This window comes from Canis lupus, chromosome 33 (genome assembly GCF_048164855.1).
Source record: "Canis lupus baileyi chromosome 33, mCanLup2.hap1, whole genome shotgun sequence".
In the NCBI taxonomy this organism is placed as follows: Eukaryota; Metazoa; Chordata; class Mammalia; order Carnivora; family Canidae; genus Canis; species Canis lupus.
In genome coordinates, this window is record NC_132870.1 from 33,348,810 (window position 1) to 33,368,946 (window position 20,137).

General features: G+C 33.4%; 1 protein-coding gene across 23 annotated transcripts in view; it reads right to left on the reverse strand.

Moving 5' to 3' along the window:
- The window catches only part of CAMK2D (calcium/calmodulin dependent protein kinase II delta), a 309,843-nt gene that overhangs the window by 35,058 nt on the left and 254,648 nt on the right, over positions 1-20,137 (reverse strand). For 3 of the 23 annotated variants that reach the window (XM_072810436.1, XM_072810442.1, XM_072810435.1), the window contains exons 13-17: positions 18,349-18,386; positions 16,971-17,003; positions 13,810-13,869; positions 11,792-11,833; positions 9,361-9,409 (exon numbers count right to left, since the gene is read on the reverse strand). In XM_072810436.1, coding sequence (XP_072666537.1) covers positions 9,361-9,409; positions 11,792-11,833; positions 13,810-13,869; positions 16,971-17,003; positions 18,349-18,386 — 222 coding nt within the window. The remainder of the gene's footprint in view (positions 1-9,360; positions 9,410-11,791; positions 11,834-13,809; positions 13,870-16,970; positions 17,004-18,348; positions 18,387-20,137) is intronic. The other 20 variants (XM_072810446.1, XM_072810454.1, XM_072810445.1 and 17 more) reach the window with 9 other exon arrangements.

Consider the following 20,137-nt stretch of genomic DNA (forward strand, 5'->3'; position numbering starts at 1 on the left):
TATGCCACATTAATAAAGAGAAAGAATAAAAACCACATGATCATTTCAATAGATGCAGATAAAGCATTTGACAAAGTACAATATCTATTCATGATAAGCCCTCAACAAAGTAGGTGTAGAGGGAACATACCTCAACATAATATAAACCATATAATCAAAAACTCACAATGAATCATACTCAATGGGGGAAAACTGAGAGCTTTTTCCCTAAGGTCAGGAATATGGCAAGGGTTTCCATACACTCTTACTACTTTTACTCAATATTGTACTGGAAGTCTTAGCCACAGTAATCAGGCAACAAAAAGAAAGAAAAGGCAATCACATTCGTAAGAAAGAACTAAAACTTTCACTATTTGCAGATAATATGATAGTAGACAAAAAACCTTAGACTTTTTTTTTTTTTTAAGAACTATCAGGACAAAAAAGTTGATTTAAGCAAAGGAGCTCCCTGTAAGTCATCAGGGAGGGGCAAGGAGGTGACCTGCCAGAGATAACCAGTCCTGAAGAGTACCACTCCCAGAAAAGGCAAGGAGGGTGGGGGGTTACGATTAGTTATGTGAGGAGCAGGGAAGTGGGACGGGGTTCAGCAGGGACAGGAAAATAGGAAATTGGTCACTGGGATGTTCAAGGGCAGGGGATTTTTTTTTTTTAAGCTTTCCATTAGGGTTTTAAAGGCTAAATAATCCCGATCTTCCCAAGTGATAGGGTCAGGTTTGTTTTGACTTTGATGGCACGCCCAGACTCTATCAGACTGACCCCTCGGGGACATACCATGCCTGGAAGGCCAATGCCATAGGTCGGGGTGCCAAGTCAGTGCGTGAATTTCTGGAGAAGAATTACACTGATGAAGCCATTGAGACTAACGACCTGACCATTAAGCTGGTTATCAAGGCCCTCCTGGAAGTGGTTCACTCTGGTGGCAAAAACATTGAACTGGCTGTTATGAGGCGAGATCAACCCCTCAAGATTTTAAATCCTGAAGAAACTGAAAAATATGTTGCTGAAATTGAAAAAGAAAAAGAAGAAAATGAAAAGAAGAAACAAAAGAAAGCATCATGACGATGGAATCTTGTAGTGGTTTTTAAATTCAGATCATGGAGGATTCTCAAAAATGATATGTAGGCATTTCCTTTTTTTTATTTTTATTTTTTTAATTTATTTATGATAGTCACACAGAGAGAGAGAGAGAGGCAGAGACATAGGCTGAGGGAGAAGCAGGCTCCATGCACCAGGAGCCCGACGTGGGATTCGATCCCGGGTCTCCAGGATCGCGCCCTGGGCCAAAGGCAGGCGCCAAACCGCTGCGCCACCCAGGGATCCCTGTAGGCATTTCCATTTCATTTACTGTCCATGTGTCCTGCAATAAATTTGTTTGTTGGCCTTTAAAAAAAAAAACACTAGAACTGATCAACGAATTCAGTAAAGTTGCAGGATACGAATCAACCTACAGAAATCTGCTGCATTTCTATACACAATTAATGAAGCAGTAGAAAGAAATATTAATAAAACAATTCCATCTACAATTGCACCCAAAATAATAAAATACCAAAAATAAACCTAACTAAAGAGGTGAAAAACCCATATTCTGAAAATTATGAAACACTGATGAAAGAAATTGAAGACAACACAAAGAAACAGACATTCCACGCTTAGGGATTGGAAGAACAAATATTGTTAAAATGTCTATATTCCCAAAGCAATCTAAAGATTTAATGCAATCCCTATCAAAATGCCAATAGCATTTTCCACAAAACTATAAAATATCCTAAAATTTACATGGAACTACAAAAGACCCCAAATAGCCAAAGCAATTCTGAAAAAGAAAAACAAAGCTAGAAGTATCCCAATTCCAGACTTCAGGTTATATTACAAAGCTATAGTAATCAAAACAGTTTGGTACTGGAACAAAAATAGACACACAGATCAATAGAACAGAAAACCTGGAAATGAACCTACAATTATATGGCCAATTAATTTTTGACAAAGCAGGAAAGACTATTTAATGAGAAAAAAAATAGATGGGAAAACTGGACATCAACAATCAAAAGAATGAAACTGGATCACTTTCTTACACCGTAACAAAAATAAACTCAAAATGGAATAAAGACCTAACTGTGAGACCTGAAATCATAACAATCATAAAGGGAGTACAGGGAGTAATTTATCTGACATCAGCCATAGCAACATTTTTCTAGATATGTCTCGAGGCAAGAGAAATAAAAGCAAAAATAAGTGATTAGGACTACATCAAAAGAAAATGCTTCTGTACAGTGAAGGACACAGTAAACAAAACTAAATGACACCCACAGAACAGGAGAAGATATTTGCAAATGACATATCTGATATTTGCAAATGACATATTTGGTCAGTGTTCAAAACATATAAAGAACTTATACAAACACCCCAAAAGCAAATAATCCAGTTAAAAATGGGCAGAAGACATAAGCAGACATTTCTCTGAAGAAAATAGCTGGCTAACAAACACATGAAAAGATGCTTAACATCACTTATCACAGAAATGCAAATCAAAACTACAATGACATATCACCTCGCACCTATGAGAATGGCTAAAAATCAAAAACACAATAAACAAGTATTGGCAAGCAAGTAGAGAGAAAGAAGCCCCCATGTACTGTTGGTGGGAATGCAAACTGTGCAGACATGTGGAAGACAATATGGAGGTTCCTCAAAAAAAGTAGAACTACCCCAAGATCCAGTAATCACACTACTGGGTATTTATCCAAAGAATACAAAAACACTAATTCAAAGGGATATATGCACCCCTATGTTTACTGCAGCATTATTTACAACAGCCAAATAATGGAAACAGCTCAAGTGTCCAATGACTGATGAGTGAATAGAGAAGATGTAGTGAATATATATACACATACAGACACACAAAGGAATGTTATTCAGCCAAAAAAAAGAATTAAATCTTGCCATTTACAAAGACGTGAATAGAACTAGAGAGTATAATCCTAAGCAAAATAAGTCAGAGAAAGACAAATACCACATGATTTCACTCGCATGTGGGATTTAAAAAACGAAACAAAGGACAAAGGAAGAAAAGAGGAGGATAGGGAGGTGGTGGGGGAGAGACAAACCAAAAAACAGACTGCTAGAATCCTAAGTATAGAGAATAAACTGGTACCAGAAGGGAGGTGGGTGAGAGTGAGGGATAGGTGAAGTAAAGGATGAAGATTAAGGAGTGCACTTGTTGTGATGAGCACTGGATGATGTAAAGAATTATTTTTTTAAAGATTTATTTATTTATGATAGACATAGAGAGAGAGAGAGAGAGAGAGAGGCAGAGACACAGGAGGAGGGAGAAACAGGCTCCATGCAGGGAGCCTGATGTGGGACTCAATCCCGGGACTCCAGGATGGTGCCCTGGGCCAAAGGCAGGCGCCAAACCGCTGAGCCACCCAGGGATCCCGATGTATGGAATTGTTGAATCACTATTTTGTATACCTGAAACTAATAAAAACTGTTCACTATACCGGAACGAAAATAACATAAGATTATATCAAAAAAAAAAATAAAAAATAGGAAAAAACCCCAAAATAAGGTGAAAGTAAAATAAAACCTAAACTGGAGTTTATCTGTCTTCAACATAAAAAAAAAGTACAGCAATTAGCAAATATTTTTATGCTTCAGTTCTGAAAGCCAACTAATTAACAAATTGTACCTTGATATAGATCCTTGGTGGTCATTTTAAATATAAATACTAGGATAGTATGTTAGAACAAATTACCCTTTTTTTTTTCTTATAAAGAGCCAAACCTGGTCAAAATGTAACACATTAATATGTTTTCTATGTCACAAGCCTGTCACTAAAAATACTAAACCTGTAGCCTAGTCTTAATATAAACACTAGGAAAAGCATGTCTTATAAATACAAGATTTTTACCTAATAATAAAAAGATTGAGAAACTGATGGCAGGAGTCTTAGAACATACATGATTTAGAATTTATGAAATAATAAAATAATGCTCTATTATTTTCTAGAAGTATATAGAGTTTGGCAAACTTGCTAAAAAAGCCATTTATGGAAACTTGGAACTGAGAATGTTTATTAATATAGGATGAGCCTGTGATTTCCTTTTTTTTTTTTTTTTTTTTGAGCCTGTGATTTCCTAATGATAAAATGAGTAGCTAACTACATGCTTTTGTTAGTTGGTTTTGCTCATTTTCAATTAGGACTTTTTTTAAGCTCAAGTTGGAAGCAGTTTTGACCTTGTATTGTGTCAGCATGGTTAAAGAAGCATGAGGTTGTCACTGACAGATCTAAGTTACAAACCTAGCAGGAGGCAAAGAGTAAATGGAAAAACCTGAGTGAGTATGGTGGTAAAAAATAAAGGAATGTAAACAAGAAAAATAAAGAGAAATGAAATTATTTTATATTGGTGATAGAGCAGGTAAATTCGGCATCATTTCTATAAGTTATTGATCTTGATTTAAAAGTTAAAAGTCAACAGGCAAGATACACACATGCAGACGTAACTTTTTCTAAGTAAACCTTTTTAGAAATCAAATTTGGATTAGAAATCTGAAAGAAATTATTACGCACTGCACTATAGGTCTTCTAAGACACTTTTAACCTAATGGAATGACATAATTATCGAAGGTTCTTAAACAAAATAACAAGAAGTTTCTTGATTTGCAAATTCCCTTGAAAAGAGAAACACAGGCAGGACAAGTGCTGAGTAACAAGCCACAGAGGGATCTGAAAAAAGATCAGTATCATATGATCATCTGCCTTCAGGGAGTCCTACCCTGAAACCCAATGATGGTTTTCATTGAAAACAGAACTTAAGAATAGTTGAATCTGAATAGTCATCACACTGTCCACCAATGTACAGATTTACAAAGATGTACACAAAAAGCTCATTAACCAAGTGATTCTGTAAATTGGCCAAGACCTTTATAACCAGATGTCATCAAATACCAGGCCCCATTCAAATGAAGGGTGTCAACCCTTGCCCTTAAGGCCTTTTGCAAACATTCTATGCAACATCATTATCATCATCTATTTGTTAGCAAAGGGAAAAAAAAGAGGATAAACCAAAATGAAGTCCCACAGTCAAGCTCCTAGCAATACATGTTTGCTTGTTGTAAAGAGCTCCACTGGTCTAGAGTTGTTAAGGAGGAAGAAATGTGGCAAGAGATCCAAGCAGCTACTCAGCGGTGAGCTGAATGCAATGAGATGCTGGAAGCAGGATGAGTGACAGAGATGACATATGGGCACAGAGGAACTCAACTTCGACAGATGTCACACAACTCTGGAACTCTAGGAAAGAGCAGCAGATGGTCCAAACCAATGCATACTCATCAGGAAGAAGCAGTTGACTCTGAACAACGGTGTTGGCAGGTTATGAGGTAGAGAGACATTATGGCATACAGCAACAGGCCCTGCAAACTGTGGCTACAGCCACAAACCAAAGGACAGTCTTCAAATGTATATACAGTGGTGAAAGGACCATTGCTATGCATCATTGGCTTTAAGGACACCCATATTCATAGACAGCCACACTGTTAGTATTGCCATATACTAATTAAAGGCTAATGATGATAGCTGTTTGTAACACCTTAAACTAATGAAAGTCATTGTTTTACTAGAAATGTACTCAAAATGGAATGACTACAACAATTTTGGACCTAAAAATTTGTATTTTGAAAACACCAGTGAATTCTAATAGGAAAACTTGTTTGCTTACTGTGTTTTGGGTGCATAAAGCTGTTTTTACTACATGGTGCTTCTATGGTAATAGCTATGCCTCATTAAGATCCCATTTATTTTAGAGCCCTTCGTGTCTTTCCATTACATGGAGTTTATCACTGAGTTTACAGGCAGAGAGTTAGGGATAATATTTGGTTTTTGAATATAGTATAAAATTAGGAAATGGCTCAAAAGGTCCATACTAGGAAGTCCACATTGCCTTGAAAAGAGAAAACAGTGAACTTGATACACTTTTTAAAAAGAAAACTTATAAAATAATTCCTTAGGATAGATTGTGAGCTTTGGAAGGACAATGTTGTGGTTATAACTAAATGCTGAAGTTTTTTAAAAAATGAAAAATAAAAAGACTTTTAGAAATAAAATGCATTTATCTTGGGTCTCACTTTTTGAAGTCAATTTCTTGGTATTTATTGAACTAGATGAGGAAAATAGCCAAATTATAGCATTAAAGCTTCATGTAAAGCATACAGAAGAACATCTTGACTCTGCTTTGTTGAATAAGACTGGTCACCAAGAAAAAATGTGGAGCTCACACAAATAGTAGGCATTCAGTAAATATTTGCTGAATGAAAAAAAAGTGAGGTAGCCTACATAAAGTTCAAGAATAACACATAGATTGGGGCCTTATGAAAACCAAAGGCCATTTTGAATGGAAGCTAACAAAGAGAGGTAAAAAAAAAAAAAAAAAAAAAAAAAAAAAAAAAAAAAAGGGTCTTCTCCAAATTCTGGCTCTCTAAGTTCCTTGAATGTGAAGGACTATTCATCTACTATGACTTCTTTCCTCATCCTTAAGAGCAGTTGGCCTACCTTTTTCCCCCCGAAAACGCCAGCAAAAGGTATTCTGTTGTTGGTTTTCATTTCTTCCTTTGTCTAGGTCACCATGATGTGTTAATATTCCCCCCTAAGCTTCTTTACAGTAGAGAGGGTGCAGAACTGTCATTACCAGGTTGGTCCTTGGGGATTGGACAGAAAGTGCATGACACTAGCGTAAAAGTATGTACTATGGTATTCCAGCCACCATGAAACAATGTAAGTCTAGGAGGGATACCCAGCAGGAATGGATGAAGCTTGTGATTGCATGCAGGAGCATGCTACGGCAATATGCCTTTAGGAATGTGTTGAGAAATCTGGTGTTTCACCCTGATAACAAAGTTGTCTACAGAAGGGATAGGACTGCAAAGTAAATGTGGAAGAAAGATATGCAATTTTATAAGTAGGGTGTGACTTTGGTCAGGTTTATAACCAATGATCTTTTTGAGTTCCTAGAGCTGAGATGTAAATTTGGGTTCTAACAGAGTTGGCCAATAAACATTCTCTACCAAGCTACCTAAAGCTATAGCAAACTCTGAGGTAAAGAGAAAAGAGCACAGTTGTACAAATGCAGAATTCAATTAGGATCTTTCTGAAGGACTGTGTATTTATTAATAAAGAGATCCCCATATAAGCATATAACCAGCACAATAAATACATTACAAATATTTATGACAGTTTTATGTACCATCCGTCTTGTAGTCAGAATGATAGCCTGGGTGATTTTTTTAAAGTGTCTTCTTCTAGTCTGACAGGTTTCTAATATCATTCAAAATTAAAAAAGGTTAGCCACCAAAAAGCTGTGTGGGTCTTACAAAGAACACAAATGATGCTTAATATATTATCTGTGACTCTGCGGCCACATCCACTCAAGGAAAATTAAGCAGAAATGTCAATATCTTATTCACCGAGTTCAAAGAAATAAATCAAAGCACTTTGGGGTTAATAATAAACTGGACATTTCTTTCCATCTCAATATTATGCTTAATTTTTCTAACATTTGGTGTGTGTAGTCTCAGCATGTAACCATAAAGACAAATGTTATCTCAATTTGTGAAATCCCAGAGGCAAAATGAAACCAGTATCATTGTTGTGATTTAAGAGAGAACTGTTTTGTGAGAGGTGCTGATATAATTTTATTTCATCAAAAAATATTATAAACTATAAGGTAAGACAGACAGTGATTCTGTTTATATGTTGATATCTATAGTCTAATAGCTATGATCCTAAACCAAAACTTAGTAGAAGTCAAACTCAGGTGAGAAAGACCACTTATAAAAACTCTGCTTGTGATCATCAAGGAATATGTTTATTAGGATGAATTGCACATAGTGAGGTATTACTATTCTAATATTATTCAGCTGTTTAAAGACTCAGACTTTCCAGTGGATAATGCACAAGTTTATTTCCCCTGATTCTTGCTCAAGAGAAGAATGTATAAAGTCATATAAATATTTTGCTTGGCTGAAAAGGTAATGAATCCAAAACACTTACAAAGATGATGCTTTCTGAATCACCGAGAAAGCTAAATGGCATATCTGCTTATTTGGTTAAAAAAAAAAATCTTTATCTAATGCGACTGGCATCAATGATTCATAAAATTACTTCCGTTCAAATTTCAGCTCAGGGGCAAGAGCAAGATGAATAGACCTACTAAATAAATCCTCAAAACAGCTATCCACCTTTCTATTGTAAGAGAAAAAAAATGACTATTCTAGCAGAGTTAGGTTAGTGCACTAAAAATAGTGAGTACACTTTAATATAATAGAATCAGCTGTTCTATTCAACCAAAGGGGGAAAAGTCAGCACAGGTGACTGGTAACTTGCAGTCTATAGGTATTTTTATTTTCTAAACTGCCTATATATCTTCGTGATCTGAGAGTTTCCAGGTTCCTTATTCTATAACATGAATACAGTTTTCCAAAACTGTGTCTTACTAATGCCATCTACAAAATGAAAACCCATGTTGATACTATTAGGTAAATAATCTTTCCAAATAATGTTTAATTATCTGACAAATCATTTCTCTACCTTTGTTTTATGCTTATTTTCCTTTAATACATCTTTAATACTTTTTAAACATCCTATTGTTATCATTCTTTTTTGGAATGGTTTCTACAAAAGTGGCCAGTAGAAATTGCAGTTACACATATGGAAATAAAAAATGAGAACACAAAACCACGAAAGCAGCTGAAGCAAAATTAACACTTCTAGAACAGCCATGAGACCAAAAAGAAGTCAAAGTATGTTTAGTATGTATGGGCAGAAGCAGTGAGATGTCCATAGAAATGTTGGCAATGACTCATTTATATTTCTAAAAGAATCTGGGCAACTCAAGTGAATGGAGGTCAAGAAAATATTAGGAAAATGCACAAAAACCGAGGATAAAAGGCTACCAAATGTGAAATTCCATTGAAACTCACCAAGACCATTAAAGGCTTTAAAAAATGGTCCTTTTAATACTCTATTCTTGAACATAAGCTGTTTTCTAGACATAGATATACATTTAAATTACCTTTTGACTGATACATTTACAATTTGATATCATGTCCCCAGACTGTCATCTGGTTTAAAATCACAATGTTTTCAAATATCCCACATTTGTTGATATTTCAAAACAGAGAAAAGAATGTGAAAAAATTGGCCAAATCAATACATATAATCAAAATAATAGTGTACTTTTAAGAAGAAAATTATTTTTGTTTCTTAGAACAGGCCTAGTTCCCAAACTTGTTAGTTATATGAACAATTATTTTTTTGATTCATGTGGAACTCTAAGTTAGGATTTTCCATTTCTGATTTAATCATACCTTTCACATCTTCATCCTCAATTGTTGTATTTGAACTTTCAGTTGACTCCTGTCGAGAAGAAAACAAGTGTTAAGTTGCAAACAATGGATAACTTCACTTTTTTCCTTCTTAAAATTGGCAAGTGATATACATATCATGCAAAAATTCATCAGCAGGCTGTGTACATATACTGACATGCAGATGGACAAATACATTATGTGGTTTTAATAGAAATAAAATGCCAAATGCTGCAAATGTTTCAAAAAGGGAGTACTCTGGTGGCCTACACTAAAGCATGATAAGTCTAGGTTATTTGTAGAAGCAGCCAAAGTGGGCAACTTATTTTAAGAGCTGTGTAAGGCTGTATTTGGTTACAGTGCCCCATAAAGTGTGCTTTTTCTATATATTTATCAGAAATTGTATATATTAGCCCAATGAATCTGACCCTAAAATAGAACAATTTCTATCTCCAATTAATTAATCAGTAAATAATCCCCTCTTTGTATAAAGCACTATATCAAGCACTGAATTCATAGCCTATTTGTCTTATTCCTGTGTAGAGATAGAAAGCATTTCATTGCATCATTTGATGATGAAATTATGGGCACTAAGGTGAATTATGCTGAAATTGCTTTTAACAAGAATTTCCATGTTTGTGATCAGTGCAATGGAATTATATGAATAATTTACTTTCAAGGACTATTAGATTTTGTCATCTATTTAATTAGAGACTAATATTGATAACAAATCTGCTCTCATAATGGATAGAAAAAGCTATTATTTTTGTAAAATTACAAATGAAGTTGAAGATTAATAAGCACACTTAAAAAAGGACATTGCAACTGCCAGTATTAAGATATAGTTTCTTAAAATGGTTTGATAAATTTTTCCATTAATAATGTGCTAACAAACTATTTTCTAGCAAAGAAATTTGGTAGTAGTCATAAGAAAAACACCATTTTCTACTTGAAATGATTAAAGGTTAGAGTTGAAAGAAATTGGAAACAAACTTCCAATCCAGAGCTATGTGCTCAGTGATGAAAAACAGATTTTGGAAAATGATGCAAATACTAATCAGTGTCCTTGTAGAGATTCAATAGTCAAAAAAGCCATCAATTTGTATAAATATAATATATAATATTTAAGCCAAAGGGTCAGACTAATTAAATGTGTATCCAGAGTCTCCATACACACAAAACCAAAGCAGAGAGTCCTCATGCGTTTCTTAATGTGACCTAGTGTTCAAATTAAACTCAAGATCAAGGTAAACCCATGCACTGTAAAAGTAAACTAATTCATGTAAGAAAAATCATGCAGCAACTCTTACAAATGATATAGCTAGAACTATTGAAGTATCCACTCCAGCTGTTATGCTTGGTCTTTCATTTGCTAACGATATTAAAAAAAATTGTTTTCCTATGTGATGCTCCTGAGTACTAGAAGTCTTTTAGGGACTTAAAATATTTTAAGTGTCATGATCATAAATACATCTTAAGAAATACTTGATTTTTTTCACTTTAGTTATTTTAATATTGATCAACTAAATGTTAAACCAGAGAAAATGTGTCTTCTAGGACTTAAACATTGTTGATAAGAGTAAGGAGAAGTTAGACCCTTGTCTGTATTTTGATCTTTGAGAAAAATTGGATGAATTATATTTTCCTTACTTTAGAGATACAATAATATATGAGAATTAGTAAACTGGAAACATGGAATATGTTCAAAAATGTTTCCTTTCATCCAATAGACATGTATACAAGTACTATTATTTGGTCAACATGCTATACAACTAATCTACAACAGACAGAAAACATTACAGCCTAACTTCATTCAGCCTACCTGGTTAAATATGTTACCAAAATCCATATAATTCAACAAAAAATAAGCATTTCACAAGAATTGAAACTCCTTGATTATCCTCAATTTCATGCCAAAGAACAAAAACAACACCAACACAGAATTAACAGAAAAGGCACTCTGACAACAGAATAAATAAAATTCAAAAGCAACATTAAATTTAAACAAACATCTATGAACTCAAGTTGATTTTCTTGAAGACAGTGAAATGATATAGCAAGAAATTCTAAAATTTCATGCAGAATATAACTAAAGTACAACACACAGCAAGCATGGAAAAGAAAAAAAAGGATCAGATGGAATTGCTTAAGATACACAGTCATCTTGACATAAAGACTTTGCTTAACCCAACTTTTATTGACTAACGGTACCATTAATTTCTCTTTCAAGATGTCATTCATGATTGTTTTAAAAGAAATATGTGTAGAATTCTATATAAATTAGGCCCAACCCTCCCCCCCCCAAAAAAAAGCATGTTAGAAAAAGGGTAAGAATTTTATTTCCACATTTAGATAGTGAATTAATTTTGCTTTGGATATTTGATGAAATGTGTAATCTTGTGAAAGCAAGATGATGTTGATTCTTTCTGAATACCTTGTTTCCATCAGGGTTGTGGATTACAGTAGTTTGGGGCTCCTGAGTGAGAACAAAATAGAGAAAGAAACAGTTCGCATTGTAAGTACATTCTTACTAGTGTGAGGGACAGAGCAGAGTGAGCCAGCTGACAAAACTAAATAGTGACAAGAGCTTAAGCGATGTTAACTACTGTCAGAGATAGCAGCTGACAAGATCACTGATGAAAAGTGTTCCTAGTGAGCCCATGAGATAGGATACCTCAGTACCCAGCAGCAGCATGCAAAAGACCTTATTCGTGATCAGTAAACAGACAAGGCTTTGAAGTTTGGAGACTTAAAGAGGCACTCACTGTTTCACAAGGTCCTATAATAGAATTTTCCTTTCTTCTTTAGTGAGTAAGCTGTTAATGTTTGTCCTACAGAAAACTGACCAAGGACACTGGAGATCAGAACTCTTTAAAATTAGGATTTTTTTCAGGTATATCTTTGAGAATCGATGATGGTGTCATCACTAATAGTAGTGTATAGTTAATACACAGGTAAATACTCTCTGAAAATTTAGAACATTGTGCCTTGCTTTAAAAAATGCTATCCTAAAGAATTTATTTCAAAAGTCCATAAGAAATTCTAAAGAATATTGAAAAGGTTATTTAAAGAATACTAGAATTAATCATATAATCACTATAATTTGAGACATACTGCTGTTAAATGCCATGTTAATTCATATCTAAAAAGAAATTTCAGCTTTATGGAATGAATATATACAAATATTTGCTTGTAACATCATGCTTTTTCCATGAAGAGAACATTATTATTCTTTTCTGCTTTCTACCAGAGAATTGAAGAAATATTCCAAGTGGAAAATAATTCTCAAATAACCGATGTTAAAAAAAGATTCAAGGCCCATATATTATTGGCATGCTTGACACTTTCATTGCATGATGTCTTGGTAACTGAGACATTATCTGAGGTATCTAGCCATTGAAAATTTTCTCCCACTATAAGTACTCTGTTCTCTAGGATCTCCTCTTCACCACAGTTTATGCTGTAATACTTAGAGAACATATTTACTGCTTCCATTCTTCCTCTCTCTTGGCTAGAGTTATGACTGACATTGTTTTTACTCATAATTTGCTATCTTGATTATGTCCTTTCTCCTTTAAACGTTTTTAAAACAGAACCTTCTAGTTAACCCAAGTGAAAATAATCCCTTAGTATTTTCTTTCATTTAAAATAATAGTATAAAGGACAGTTAAAAATCAGAAATAGTTCAGAAAACCTATATCAAGATATGGAATTAGTTGAGCAAAATATTATGAAACTCAGAGTACTGAATGCCAGTATTCAAATCTTGATTTTTAATATAACACTATCTCAAAGTATCAAAATGATTTAGTTGTAAATGGTGTGATTGGATTAAAATGAGCAAAACTGATTTCCACTGATAATTCAAAGTTCTATGGTATACATTTCATTCTTTGGATTACTGTGAAACAGTGATCGTTTAAAACTCAAAGAGCTCTTTAAAAGCTCAAAAATACCAAATGCCTCTTTATCTCAAAAAGGTCTTATAAAGCCCTACTGTCTTTCAAGAAGAGGGAAATGAACTCTGAATAAGGTCTACATTTACTGGTGTCTGGCAATAACCCCCTTAGCTCTCCTCGATGTCAATATTTGCATCACAGAAGGAGGAAATCATAATCTAGAGCTACCATCAGAAGAAGAGCTAAGAGCGACCAAAGCGCATTCTACTGTATTTCTAAAGCAGCATGCAACAATTTCAACTACAGGGACCACAGCTATCAGAATAATGTTCAACAATGAAATGAGATCATTATGTTAGGAACACACTGCTTGGCAACTACCTTAACAAAAAGAAAAAAAAAAAAGAACTTTTCTCATATCTTCAAAAGCAAAACAAAACCCAACAAAATAAAATACTTATATAACATATGTATCTATATAGTGAAAGCAAATGAGAGAAACAACAAAAAACAGTAAAGAACTTAAGAAGGGTTACAAAGAGTCCAGGTATACCAGCGCTGGGGTAGGAATATTTTCTTTGGGGCTGGTTACCACGTTGGCTTTGTTGTTTATCTGTAGGTATGCAGAAAATAGAAACAGAGATGCCTTAAATCCCTTGGTAGCCAATGTCTCTATACTTCAGCATGTCTATGTGGAGATATAGACATGAAAATAAAGAGCCACTGAAGATGAACGTGAAAGACACCATGATGTGTGACAGAAATGATAATCAATTCTAGTCTCCGATGGTCACATACAGGCTAGGACCACGTCTGTGATGGTGGGATGATCAAACAGACTTGGCTGCTTTGGCTGTGCCACATTAACCAACAAAGAACTGCTTCAGTAGAGCTCAAGTCAAGTTTCAGAGTATGAAATTAACATAAATATTTTCATACTCTTCAAGTTGGAGTCTGTTCCCAGGTTCCAATTATTCTCTGTTATGAATACATTCCTTTTTTTTTTTTTCATTTTATTCTCGATCTTGAAGTCACACATAGACCGTTTTTCTCTGCGAAGCCATCATCACTTTGCTTAGTAGGTAACCAATTCCAAACTTAGATCTTCTGATGAAATGCAGGCTTTATAACATACTTTTTAAAATTATAAGTTTGGGCCTCCTTTAAAAAACACATCTTCAATTATAAATGGGCAAATTGAATTCTTCGCTATCTTCTGAATGTAAAAAGATTATTTCTCACAATTGTTTGAGAGGAAAACACTGTGTTTTCTGTCAAAGTGTTACTACTTTGTTTTTCTTTCAAAGTGCTACTGTTGAAGATTGTATTTGGTAATATTATTCTCTTGCTTTAACATATTGGGGTTGATCTTTATTTTATTTTTAATAATAAATTTATTTTTTATTGGTGTTCAATTTGCCAACATACAGAATAACACCCAGTGCTCATCCCATCAAGTGCCCCCCTCAGTGCCCGCCATCCAGTCACCCCCACCCCCTGCCCTCCTCCCCTTCCACCACCCCTAATTCGTTTCCCAGAGTTAGGAGTCTCTCATGTTCTGTCTCATATTGGGGTTGATATTAAGGAGATATCACAATGGAAGCCACACTGGCAACTCAGTTGGGTCAATAAGTATTATAATGGGTCCACAGAGAAAACTCTTTGTAGACAAGTGGCAAGTTGAAATTACAGTTGAATTTGGGCATTAAATAATAAAAAACTAAGCAGTAATAATCAACATTCATTTAAGTTCATGTATGATAACATATTACAGTTATCAAACAGAACTATTTATTTACATTAATTCTCCTGTACTACATTATCTAGGTATTTTCTTTACATATTATTATTTAAAGGAACACATCACATAATTTTAGTATAAATGTTCTTAAAGGCCTCAAAGGGAAAAACGTACTACATACTCCAAACAAGTTTATAAGCAATTACGCCAATTTAATTGGACTTCCTGGGAGTTTTTTTTTTTTCTTTTGTATTTTATACCTGTAGATCATAATGAAACCAGCACTGAGAAGAACATAGAAGGATAAAGAAATTAATTTCAGTACATAATATTTTGCTTTTTTAATCATTCGTATTTGTGTGATTTTTTTGTATCGGTATTATTTAAATAAGCTATAACACTATGCTCTATGACATGCAGGAAAAGAGAAAACTTCTGGTGCCCTTTACGGAAAAACTCTTTAAATATTAAACCATCAATCTCTATTTTACATAGTCTAAAATTTTTCTTTAAATCAAAGTGCATGGAATTTAACATCAAATTTGTGCAACAGCCAGAAAGAGGTAAGAGATGGAATCTATTAAAGAGGGATCAAAATTAGTATTTATGTTAGTATGAAATACATGATAAAAGAGGAGGGATGCACATGCAAATAATTTCCAATGAGGAAGAGTACATGGCAAAACACAGTTGACTTCTTATCAAATGATCAGAGGTACTTATAATTGAAGCACCACATATATTTGTTATATTTAGTTTATATCAGCAGATACAAAAATAAAAGAGGAATATACTGAGATACTTCTTTTTTTGAGATCTTTTCATTTCTGTATTGAGATAAGAGACGACTGTTTTCTAGAATGGTTGCAAAGAACTGATTTCTTTCAGTGAAAATGTCACACATGCACACCTATGCACACGCACTTCTCTGCACAAATGTGTGCACACACATACAACACACACTCCTACACACGTTCACACATAGGTACGCAGCGTACACACATCACCTGGTCTTCCAATTGAAGGCCATTCTGCCTGGATAAGCCATTCTTTATTGTCAGGTATGACAAATATGAGTTAAATGAATATGAGCCTCAACCACCACTTTTAGTTGTGTTTAAATATGCAGTTACAAACTTTTTAAGTTAATGTAAAAATAAGCTTAATGATCTTTTATTACTATGGGAAGTCTTTTAAAGGTACTTGTAATATTAATTAGTTGAAAAATAATAGGAGAGTTTCCAAGTAAAAGGCTAGGAGGACTTCTTTTTTATTAAAGAATCAAATATTAAGTATGAGGTAAACTATAAGCAGTCTAAAACATACAAGGACTCAGGCACTTTTGTTATGAAATGTAGTAATTTTATGTTATGAAGCTATTTTTCTTTAACAAAACTAAATCAAACCAGGTATTTAAGTGATCCACTGAATTACTGTTATGGGGTATGGGCAAGATATTCTTATTTCTCAGGTGTTAAGTTTATTCAGTTTTGAGATTAATAAATGTTTCCTCTGTAGGTGCTTAACTAGGATGGGTCCATTGTAAGGTAACTACTACACTATTTATAAACTTCATGGTAGATGTATTATGGTGCATCTGGAACTGAAAATGACTTCTATTTTTAGTAATCATGATCATCACTTAAAAATAATCCTACAATATTCTTTCACTTATCATTAAACAGACATTAATTATGTCATGGTCTCTTCAGTTTTAAGGTCTTAAAAAGGGTCTTATAAATGATCCTTTAATAGCATATAGATAAAGGTATGAACTTTTTACATATTTTAAAAATTCAAAGTCAAAGATAAATAGTATTATGTGAATGTGGATACTGCGTTTTGACAGTTAATTGACATTGGCCTGTAATGGTCCTATACTCTACTTACACTAACTTAGGTAAATAAGACTGTTTTTATTCCTAAGTATGACTTTTCACAGGAGGAGAAATCTGGCAGATAGAGATCCTCACCATCATCTGAACACTCGAACTGGACTTCCTTTTCTGAATTGACCAGTCAAAGAGAAAGGAAAAGAAAAAAATATGACCGGTTGAATTTTTAAAGTATCAAAGCATGGAGGACAGAATAAATTTCTCTTTAAAGAGGAACTGTAAGTTGTCTAGAAGAAAAAAGTTCTGGAAGTTTTTCTTTCTATATAAGGGGAGTAAAAATAAATATCCCAATAGGAACTATGACCTCTGCATCACTGAAAGGTATAGAAAAACAGAATAAAACATTTGGAAAATTTAAAGTATCACATTTCTACCAATGTAACACTGAGAAAAAGGCAACATCAACTGTCATTAGTGAAACTGAAATGAAACAAACTAAGCAGAAGGGAGAGAACATTACAGGTTGAGGATAGCAATTGGCAAAAGGCAAATGCCATCTTAATGGGAATCACAATTACATGGTAACCATAGCTCTAGAAATTCCCAAATCACACATAGACAGGAGGTGAAGAAATGATTGGGCATGAACCTAATAAGTGACAAATGATTTTCTATGTTACATTTTCAAAATGAACTGACCACCTGACTTTGGGTCAAGTTCAATGTTAGAATATTAACTAATTCCCAAAAATGTTGAAGTATTCATGAAGAATGTATGCATCTGCCATTGGAAGAGAAAGAAAAGGATTAAAGAAACAAAATACTTAGGTAATACTCCAGAAAGATAACAAACATAATACAAATACATTCAATTAAAGGTAAATTCCCACAAAACAAAATAGAATCAATAGAAAATAAGTTGTATTACTTGGTTTAGAAATCCAAGAAAGTCAAAATATCCTGTTGTTATCTTTCTTGGAAAATTTTCTATAATTTATTAGAATATTCACCTTGAGTATGTGTCAATACCTTATGACAGAAGCACAGGAACAATTATGACCTTTATAAAAACGGTCTATGCAGATAAATTTAATCATTTGACGTTTAATTTCCCATACCCTATGACTTGATTTTTTTCAGGTTATATAATTCAGCAGACTTCAAGAACATAGCATAATTAATTAGAAAAGCATTTGGTTTTCATTGATTTTCAGGTCTTTATGATAGGACTGTAGTTAAAGCACAGAGGATTTAGACATTGTTTCTACAACTGCATATAAAAGTATTATTTTGTCAGATTATTTAAAATATAATTGAATCAAAATATACAGTTTCTTGCCATAAATGATAGTCATATTTACATATTAAATTATTTTATACTTCAAACTGCATCCTTTACAGGAACTATAAAAAAAACTTACAATTACTATGAAAACTTACAATTTAGATTTCACATTTAAAAATTATCCAGCATCTGAAAGTCAGAAATGATTTTAGGAGCACCTGTTTAACTTACCTTTACTCCATCTGGTTTCTTTAACAAACTCTTGGCTGCTGCAAAATGAGAGTAAAACCTTTTCAGTGAGTTATTCACAGAAACTCATGCCAGCAACAAATTAGGTTATTGTTTCCTTCTATCACCTTTACTGAGTTATGGCCAACATATGCCAAATTATCAAGGTTACACTGATGAGCGTGAGCTTACAGGACATTGAAACACAGTATCGCTTTTCTTGGTTTTGCCACATCAAATTTAGAACTAAATTCTTATTTAGTGCATTGCATGTAATTGGACACTTTGCCAGTTATGTTACTGGTCTTGGTTTCACTGTTGGTTGCGAAAAGGATACTGGAACTTTAACTGGACTATACTTTTGTAATCCAGAAAGTTGATTTCAGTCTTCAAACATCAGCTTACAGACTATATTACATGTTCATTCACACTACAAGTATGGTGACCAGGTCAGTTCTGCCACTTAAGCCCCTCTTTCTAAAGATTTGAAATTTATTTGTGAAAATTTGCTCTGGGTAAATAACATCTCTTAAAAATATATATATATATATATATGAAATCATAGCTTTCATTTTGTACAAAAAACAGTAATAAATGTATTTAAAATGAAATGGTACATTAGTGGCCTACAGCAAACTTTTTAAACACTTAGCATAGGACCTTTGAAAAAAGGTATTATGTATTCTTTTATACTTCAAAATCAGAATACAAAGCTTTCATAAACAAAAGCCATTTACATAAAAAAATTAAAAATTATAAAATTTGAGGTGAGTTATAAAACAAAACAACATTTTCAACTAAATCAAAGAACCCTTGAAGTATGTGGTCTCAATATGAAATTTCATTTTCTCAGAGGATAGCTTTTAGCATTCCTTCTGTTACTGAACTTCTTGAGTATATTAGAAGGTGAAGTCATCCTTTCAAAAAACAGACTTATGAATGGGTACATTCATACACAGTGAAAAGATTATATAACTGCTAATGACAATTAGTACACCAAGGGTAGAACATTTATGAATATGCAGGACAAAGCATACACTTATGTTTCCATTTAATGTTTTATATATATATATATATATATATATATATATATATACACACACACATATATATATATGTATATATATGTATAATTATTTAAGTATATCAGAATAGACTTTGGCATCTGAAATGGAATACCTAGCTATAATAGAACTGTATGAACATGTAATTTCCTGACATCCATTTGATTTGAGCTATTATTTTGATATTACTTTGGTATAATTTTAAATTTATTTAAGATACAAAAATGTTAATTTTATTTAGTTTTAAGCAACAAAAGCTATTAATTTATTATTAATTGATATTGTAAGCATTGGTGCCTTAGCTATAATACTATTTGCCTAGAGTTAAAAAGCAATATTAAGTAAATCCTGTGGCAGTTAATAGGTTAGAAAGCAAACTCAGAATAGTTGAAATTGCAATAGCAAGCAAAGAGAAGACAATGATTCAGGGTAAGCAGGGATTTGGCCTGGGAGATGCAGAAATGTCCCTTTTGGTTACTATTCACCTTACCTCACAAGAAATACATTCCACATAAAGGGAGAAAAGAAAAAAAATAAAAACAACTTTATAACCATATACTTATGGACAAATTACTTTAAAAGCATGTTTGCTAATGAAACAGAATGAATAAAATACTCAAAACTAAAATGCAATATCAAGTACAAGATGTTGTAACTGGGTTCAAGGTTATTCAGTTGCCTTGAAGTGATGGATTAAAAAAAAGTTTGCCTTTCATGCTAAGACATCA